The sequence below is a fragment of the Vulpes vulpes genome, chromosome X (genome assembly GCF_048418805.1).
Source record: "Vulpes vulpes isolate BD-2025 chromosome X, VulVul3, whole genome shotgun sequence".
In the NCBI taxonomy this organism is placed as follows: domain Eukaryota; kingdom Metazoa; phylum Chordata; class Mammalia; order Carnivora; family Canidae; genus Vulpes; species Vulpes vulpes.
The window spans coordinates 99,313,142-99,322,212 of record NC_132796.1 but is presented as its reverse complement, the minus strand read 5'-3'; the positions used below and the strand labels follow the sequence as shown (position 1 = coordinate 99,322,212).

At 40.3% G+C, this 9,071-nt stretch overlaps 1 protein-coding gene across 1 annotated transcript; it reads left to right on the top strand.

The window, feature by feature from the left end:
• Window positions 1-227: 227 nt before the first annotated feature.
• On the top strand, window positions 228-1,151 carry LOC140596183 (olfactory receptor 5J3-like). Its single transcript, XM_072743817.1, has one exon. It carries the CDS (start codon window positions 228-230, stop codon window positions 1,149-1,151), a length of 924 nt encoding a protein of 307 aa, XP_072599918.1.
• The last annotated feature ends 7,920 nt before the right edge of the window (window positions 1,152-9,071 follow it).

Genomic DNA, 9,071 nt, shown 5'->3' with positions numbered 1-9,071 from the left:
CCCTTCCATCTTCACTGTCTCAATGTTAGGTTTAGGAAATGGCAGTACTATTTAGGAAGGCATTTACAGTGAAAATATAGATGAGGGGAAGGGTTGGAGAGTGTTGTGGATTTATACATTTTGAGTAGGACTATTTTACCCATGTCATCCAGTTTCCCATTATTTCCTCACTTAAAGCATGTCTAAAAAGCTCCTAACTAGTCAAGAATAATACCCAGCTTGTGTCGATGGAGAATTCATCTATGGTGACTGACTTCATCCTTCTTGGCATGACAGACAACCCTCAGCTTGGAGTCCTACTATTTGCAGTCTTCCTTATTGTTTATATTGTCACTGTTTTGGGGAATCTGGGCCTGGTAATCCTGATCAGAGTCAGTCCCTGCCTCCACACTCCCATGTACTTTTTTCTTTCTAATCTGTCCCTTCTTGATGTCTGTTTCTCTTCCATCACAATCCCAAAGACTTTAGCAAATTTGTTATTTAAGTTGCAAGCTGTTTCTTTTCTTGGGTGCATGACTCAAATGGGCTTATTCATAATATTTGCCTCTGCTGAGTGCAACCTTTTGGCTTCCATGGCCTATGATCGCTATACTGCCATCTGTCACCCATTGCTCTACTATGTCACCATGTCTAGAGTCCGTTGTTTCCTCTTGGTAGCAGGATGCTACTTTGGGGGGCTAGTTAACATGGTTTCTGTGACAACTTCCATCATACGACTATCATTCTGTCAACCACATGTCATTCCCCACTTCTTCTGTGACATTCCTCCACTGTTGGCATTGGCTTGCTCAGACCCCTGGGTCACCCAGGTACTAGTTATTGGCTGTGGGGGATTCACCCTGGTCACCTCCATTGTGGTGATCCTTGTCTCCTACATGTCTGTCCTCATGACGATTCTGGGAATTCCTTCAACTTCCGGAAAACAAAAAGCTTTCTCTACATGTGCTTCCCACGTTGCCACTGTTGGCCTGTATTATGGAACAACTATGTATACTTACTTGCAGCCCTCTCAACGTGGATCCCAAGCAGGAAATCAGATGGTTTCAGTGTTTTATACAATGGTGATCCCCATGATAAATCCTCTTATCTACAGTTTGAGAAACCAGGAAGTGAAAGTTGCTTTATGGAAAGTATTGAACCAGAGTCCCTAATCTTCCATTCTGTGTCTCAAGAATGTAATATGTTCTATGAAGACTTGCTTACAGTTCTCTTCACGGAGTTTTCCTTGCCTGCAAATGAAGCCTTGTTAAGAACAATTGAATTGCTCTGGCTAAGTGTTTAGAATAGTTGTTTAGATAAACAACAACACAATAGGAAATTATATAGACAAACTAACGTGTATTTTCTGAAGCAACTGTGTGTTAAGAAATGTTTTAAAAGAGGGAAATGTGTATGTGAGTATGAATATGTCAATCTGAGTTGTGAACTGGTATAATGTTAGTCATAAGTTTAAATAATTCCATAATAACATTAGAAAATAGCATAATTTGACTATAAAATGTAGAAGAGAACATGAATGACAACTGAGATTCATATACCTTTGCTTTACCATTCATGTGCTTACATGGAGGATTTACTTGGTATATCTCAGGCTGAATTAAGTTCAGTCCATATCTTTCATAAGGATTCATAAGATTCCTGCATTTATGTTTTCCAAACGCTGTGCCATCACTGCCACTGTGAGGCTATAAAATGTGAACTTATATATGTATTCACATGTGCAATTATTGAGATTTATAAGGATAAATCTTAAAGATAGTAATATTCAGCCAAACAACAGATTGAGTTCGCTAATTAGAGTAGATTTGAAAGATTTTTTGTAAGGGACAATGGACCATTGATTAGTGGGAACTCTAGGCCTGAATTACACCAACAATTTCTTTTATATGTAAATACTAAATGGACTATTTGTATGCAAATTATAAAGGAGCCAAGCCCATTGGTATCTTGAATATACTTCCAACAGGAAACACAAGGATGAGTAAAACTCCAATTAATTAATTAGTCCATGGCTAGCCCTCAGAATTTGACAAGACACATGAAATTTGTGGATAATACTATCTTGTCTAAATATATTGAACAACAAGCTATCTATAAAAGCATATCATTCTATACCTGAAGACAATAAAACTTAATATCTTATTCTTATAGTTGAGGAAACCAAAGCCTTGAGAAAAGAAAGAGACCAATATTAAACAACTAGTTAGGGATCCCTGGGTGGCGCAGCGGTTTGGCGCCTGCCTTTGGCCCAGGGCGCGATCCTGGAGACCCAGGATCGAATCCCACATCGGGCTCCCGGTGCATGGAGCCTGCTTCTCCCTCTGCCTGTGTCTCTGCCTCTCTCTCTCTCTGTGACTATCAAAAATAAATAAAAATTAAAAAAAAATTTATTTAAAAAAAAAAAACAACTAGTTAGGGGAATCAAATTGGCCAAAGCTGCAAGGAGAAACAGAAAGTAGTATTTATCTACATCTAGGTCAGACACAATCTTTGGGCCCTAAGGTAGCTTTGTTTCTGCCTCTTTTCTCCAAAAATTTCTAGCCTTACTAGCCATCTGCCAAAGATTCAGCCCCAGTTGCGAGGCAGTGTGGTTTACTACCAGGTAAAACTAAAGCCCCTAGAGCTCCAGATTCTTATATCCAACTACCAGCTGGAAACTACACTTGAAAGTTCCTCAGGCACTTCAAACTTAATGTTCAAAAACTGAACTCTTCTAAACCTGCTCTTCCTTTCCCCCTGTTCCCTATGTAAGTGAATGGCACAACCTAGTTTTAAACCCCAAACCTAAAGTTAATCTCTGACAATTTCCTCTCCTTCAACTCCCTACATTCAATCAATTGCCAAATCCTGCCAATTCTACCTCCTAAATGCCTTTTAAAGTAGTTTCTTGGGGCACCCCCGGTGGCGCAGCGGTTTAGCGCCACCTGCAGCCCGGGGTCTGATACTGGAGACCCAGAATCGAGTCCCACGTCAGGCTCCTTGCATGGAGCCCGCTTCTCCCTCTGCCTGTGTCTCTGCCTCTCAGTCTCTCTCTCTCTGAATAAATAAATTTAAAAAATAATAATAAAGTAGTTTCTTCTTCACTGCCATTGTCCTAGTTCATGATATACTCCTTTTTTGCCTAGATTAGCATAATAATCTTTTATCCTTTCTCCCTGAATCTACCTGGATTCAATTAAATCTGCTTTTCACATAATGACCACAGTAGGTTAAATGTAAATTCAACCAGATCAGCCTTCCACTCTCCATACTGCTTAAAACTTTTCCATGTTTCTCTTTGTCTATAAGATAAATTTCAAATTGTTATAATTTGGCATGCAAAGCTCTCCCTATCTTGTCTGTCTTAGTCCTATCCATTTTTTAAAGTCCAAACTTAAATCCCATCTTCTTTTCTGGATAACTTTTCCTGATGGAAGTGAGGATTCATAGTCTGTTTTCCCACTGTGTATTGCAACTCTTTGTAACATTATGACACTTGGCCTTACAAAAATCCTCTGCATTTTTCAGAATTTCTGTTTTGCTCACATACACTTAAATCTTTCAGAAGGATGGAACCATATGTGGTTAACATTTCATCTCTCACCCTAGATCTAGCAGAGTCTAGTACCCAGTAAAGGCTTAAAAAATGTAAATAGAGCTAAGATTTCTTCACAACTAAAAATTGAATAAAAATTATTCAGTTAATTTTTTTCCAAGTATTGTTATATCCTTTGTGTAATGGAGGAAAGGTAGAAAAATCTTATCTCCTGGGGCATGACCACCTACCTGAATCTCCTGCTTTTGCAGATGTTTCTTGTTGACATTCAATGCACAGCCCGAATCTATTCTTTATTGTCCTTGTCTTTCAGCTCTCTATACCCAGGTACTTGCCCTCCAACCCCTTGTTCTCCCTTGATTCCTGTCCTTCTCTGGTAATGGGTCCAACTGAGCACATGGCAGATGCTTCCTGGAAGAAAAATGATCCCTTTTGTAGGATTTGAGGTTTAAAGAGTCTTAGAATCAGAAATCAGAGGAAGAAAGGCTCATAGCGATCTTGGAGAATGATGATTTTTAATTTTTAAGCATTGAAATTATTTCTTTAAGTGAATTTCAATGTAGGACAAAAATATATAAAACACCAAAGCAGGACATGCTTAGCTGGAATCTGTGTAAGCCACCTATAATTCTGTTGCCGAGCTCTCACTTCTCCCTCTGTGAAACACCTCTCTAAAACCTCAACAACAATCTGCAAACACTAAGTTAATCAAAACTTCTTTTCACATATGAGGAAACAGTATTCCCAAGGAGAGCAATATTCTGGAAATCATTCCACTAGTCAGTGGCAGAGGCAGATTTAGAATTCAGGTCTCCTGATTCAAACCCCAGAATATAATCTTTTATCACATTTTCTTAAGCCTCTCTAATGATATAAGATACTTAACACAGTTGAGAGGGTGGGATGAAATGGGCCTCATTAGACTAGACTAAATAGTACACATTGACCTAACATCTATCTCCTTGGGAAGTAGCAATGTCTCCTATCCTCTGAATAGCTCAAGTAAGACTAGAGAGAGCAACAACCTCATCATATTTCATAATTTCCACATAAGAAATGGTGGAGCTCAGGGGATACCAAAACACTTTAATAATAGCCAGTTCGTACAGTCAGGACTGTAATAATAATTTGTGGCCAAATAATTTGTGAGTCCAGTGCAAAATGTAAATGTGAAGTCCTGTATTTAAAAAGCAGAGAAGAGTGCCATTTAGGATACTCAAATATAAAGTTTTTTTATTTTCTACTGCAGTCTTTCTCTCAATCTGTCATGATGCTTTATTTTTTAGTATATTTTTTTAATTGGAGTTTGATTTGTCAACATATAGTATAGCACCCAGTGCTCATCCTGTCACATGCCCCCCTCAGTGCCCATCACCTAGTCACCTCATCCCCCCGCCCACCTCCCCTTCCACTACCCCTTGTTTGTTTCCCAGAGTTAGGAGTCTTTCATGTTCTGTCACCCTCTCTGATATTTCCCACTCATTTTCTCTCCTTTCCCCTTTAATCCTTTTCACTATTTTTTATATTCCTCGAATGAATGAAACCATATATAGTTTGTCCTTCTCCTATTGACTTACTTCATGCAGCATAACATCCTCCAGTTCTTTCCACATTGAAGCAAATGGTGGGTATTCATCATTTCTAGTGGCTGAGTAATATTCCATTGCTTTAAATTTTCTATTTAATATCACACCCTCTCAGGCACAAGGATACCTATGGGGCAAGTACAGCCCCCCATAGGTGCCCAGTGACTCCACCCTTTGACTCAATGCACATGTGTATGGTCATCTGGCAAGTTTCCCTCTCCCACAAACTGCTGGACAGATGCATTGTACCTTGGTCAAGAGTAAATTGAGCCAGGCATGTCCCTTTCCCAAGGGTTAGTTGTTTCAACCCATGGAGGACAGGTGGCCACCATGGTTATGGCAACCTCTGCATGAGGATGCACTAGGTACCTAGATCAGGGTGGGCAAGGAGTACTGCTGAGTCATATGCCAAATGCACCATGGCACTACCCTAGGGGCCAGGACAGCTATTACTGCAACCAACCCAAAGATATTGCAGGGCACATGTGCCTAACTCCAATCCTCCCAAGGCTCTTGCTCAGGCCCCAGAGAGTGAAGGCTTGCAGCAGTCACTAGGTGAGACAGAAAGAGGCTGGATGGGTTTCCTTGGTACTAAGGGGCAAGGGAGTGAGTAGCCAGGAATCTGTCCCAGGGAAGTGGAGAGGCAGTAAAAGATGTGACTCTGTACTAGCAGACTTCAAGCTCCTGGTGCATAGTCAATTATTTTATCACATTTTTGGATTTCAGTTAACAAAGCACAAATTCAAATTATTAAAAATTTAATACAGTGACAATAAACCCCAAGTACAAGGCCATTCTGAGCTCAGGCCCTGTACTATTGCACTGATCACATGTCTATGAAGCCAGTTTTACTTAGAGAGAGGGATTTCTTTCCTCTTTATCTGGCAGTATAGTGGTTAAGAGTACAAGCTCTGAATCAGACTGTCATACTTTGAGACTCACCTCTCTCACTTCCTAACTTTTTGACCTTAGACAAGTTACTTACTTACCTTTTCTGCATCTCAGTTTCTTCACCTCTACAATAGGGATAACAAGATTATCTATCTCCTAAGATTGCTGTGAGGTTTATATGAGGTGATGCATGCACTTGGTCAGAATGGTGTTCAGGCATAGTATATACTCAATAACTTTTTAGTATCATTTTTTTATTCTAGGATTCCACATTTTTCAGATATCCAATACAGGCATTAGGTTTTGTTTACCCTAGATCTTCTGCAGGCCTGTGCTCCAAATTGTATTTGCCCAGTTTACACAGCATATAATCAGATTTGAGTCTCCAGTGACTTCTCTGGCTTAAGAGGAACTCCACTAGATTTGTACAAACTGAGAGAGCCCAGTCAGTTGTCACTGGTAGAATTCAGAGTTTTTACTTCTACAGACTCAGGACCCATTGAAGTTGGCATTAGACCTTACCATACAGCCACAAGACTATCAAATTGAGCACTGGGGACCTCACATCTAGTTCTGCTGCTTCTCTCACAGGCTTTCAAGAGGATATCCTCATTATCTTATAAATAGTCATTTCTGGCTAATGGGAAAGACTATCCAAAGCAAACTCTGGTGCCCCCATCTCAATACTGCTGCCCCAGTACTAGGAGTTAGAGTCGTGGATGTTCACAAGGACTTGAAGTCAGAACAAGACTTGAAAGCAGTGGAGCCTAGGCCAGCCCTTTAAGAGGGATCAAGTCCTCTCCAAGTGAGGGGGTGAGAGATGGTGAGTAGAGGACAGCATCTACAAGTTAAGGCAGCAACACTGTCTCTTCCAGCGTTACAAGAGAATAATCATTGACCTTTTTCTGCATCTGTTAGAGAAACTGAGCCCTGCTATTCAGGGAGCTCTCAGCACATCTCCACACCCTCCATCCCCATCACACTTAGGATGGGTTGCAGTCAGTTTTACTTGGGGAGTGGGCTTCTTCAGCTACTCTGGGCTGGGTATGCCTACTGGGTACTGCTCTAGGTGGTGGTGCTCAAAGCAGCATCTGATCTTGGGCTCTCTGACTGAAGGATCCTGCTGAGATAGTCCTCAGCCTCATTGAACTTGGCCAGAGCAGGTCATTGGGCTGCATCTGGGGGCTTGGTCAAATGTAGACCCTGGAGGGCAGCTAGTTCTCAGGGCAGGGGAACAGAGGGAGGGCAGTGACAATATCCTACAAACCCAAAGGCTGAGCAGCACAATCCAGCTGTCTGTCTGGTTCCTGGGTATTGTCCACAACAGGGATATCTTGGGACTCCTTTGGCTCAGAACTGACAATTTTGTCAGCCACTTGGGCTTCATGCAGAGACCTGGTCAGGGGTATCTTATTCAAGGACTATCCCAGTCCAGCCTCCTGGATATTGAATGACCTGCTGGTCAAACCTCTGTAAGAGACTGGCTGGAATAAACATGTAATCCCTACAAGGGGAGGCATTACATAAGTTGGAACTAGCTGAGGCCCATCTCACGTTGCATGAATGGAATTCAGGGACCCACAGCATTAAGCAGTGGTAGTAGAAAAGGCTGAATCTATTTTGTACAATTCTGAGAACATGGCTAGGCTGGGATTATTGGAGAATGGAAATAAGCAAGTCCATCAACAAATATTTTATGAGTGCACATGGTGTGTACAAACTGATTCTAGTCAGGCAGTATAGCAATATAGAGAAGAGAATGGGGAGAGAGGTGGGAGATGCCAAAGGAATTAAAAACCCTTTCTCTTGGGGAGCATAAAATATAGGCCTCAGAGAAGAAAATGTTTAAGCACTTAAAGAAAAAGTCAAATAGAAATGGATTTCCCTCTATATTTTCCTGAAAAGTGGTATGTAAAATGATTCTTTCAAACTCAGTAACGTCCTACTGACTTAAAAATGTTTTAACTTTAGAAATAAGTTCCTACTTTAAAAACTGTAACCTCAATTCAAAACAATAAAGGTTTTGATTTCAGTAAGAATTGCCATCTTTTCCACAAATGCTAGTTGACCCTGATAACTAATTGACCCTGATATTTCTTTTATACTGATTATAAAAGAATTTCATATTCATTATTAATAAATTGAAAAGTTAGAGGAATATATAAATCAGCACCTGGAGATAACCACTAACCCTTTGGTATATATCCTTTTAGTCTTACGCTTTTTAATACATGCATGTGTCTCTGTGTATGTGTGTATAACTGTATTTGTAGTAGAATAATAATTTAATACTATTTTCTACCATGTTCTTTTCACTTAAAACTATATTAGAAAAATATGTATGTCAATAAGCATTCTTCCTCGAGTCTAATGGTTCCATAATACCACAGTGTATGGATGAACTCTCACGACTATTTTTTTAAGTTTTTATTTAAATTAGTTAACATACAGTGTAATATTAGTTTCAGGTATACAATATAATTATTCAACACTTCCATATATCACCTAATGCTCATCACAGGTGCCCTCCTTAATCCCCATCACCTATTTCACCCATTCCCCCACTCACATCCCCTCTGGTAACAGTTTGTTCTCTATGGTTAAGAGTCTGTTTCTTGGTTTACCACTCTCTTATTTTCCCTATTCTAACTTGCTTTAGGGATCCCTGGGTGGCGCAGCGGTTTGGCGCCTGCCTTTGGCCCAGGGCGCGATCCTGGAGACCCGGGATCGAATCCCACATCGGGCTCCCGGTGCATGGAGCCTGCTTCTCCCTCTGCCTGTGTCTCTGCCTCTCTCTCTCTGTGTGACTATCATAAATAAATAAAAATTAAAAAAAAAACTTGCTTTGTTTCTTAAATTCCACATATGAGTGAAATCATATGGTAGTTGTCTTTCTCTGACTGACTTATTTCATTTAGCATTATGCTCTCTAGCTCCATCCATATCATTACAAATGGCAATATTTCAAGATTCACCTCTTTTTTATCCACTCATCAGTTAATGGACAGTTTCCATAACTTGGCTATTGCAGATAATGTTGCTATAAATGTAGGGGTGAA

Bases quoted from the DNA above. Each gene is read 5' to 3' on its own strand.
- LOC140596183 (XM_072743817.1), top strand. From the start codon at position 228: ATGGAGAATTCATCTATGGTGACTGACTTCATCCTTCTTGGCATGACA.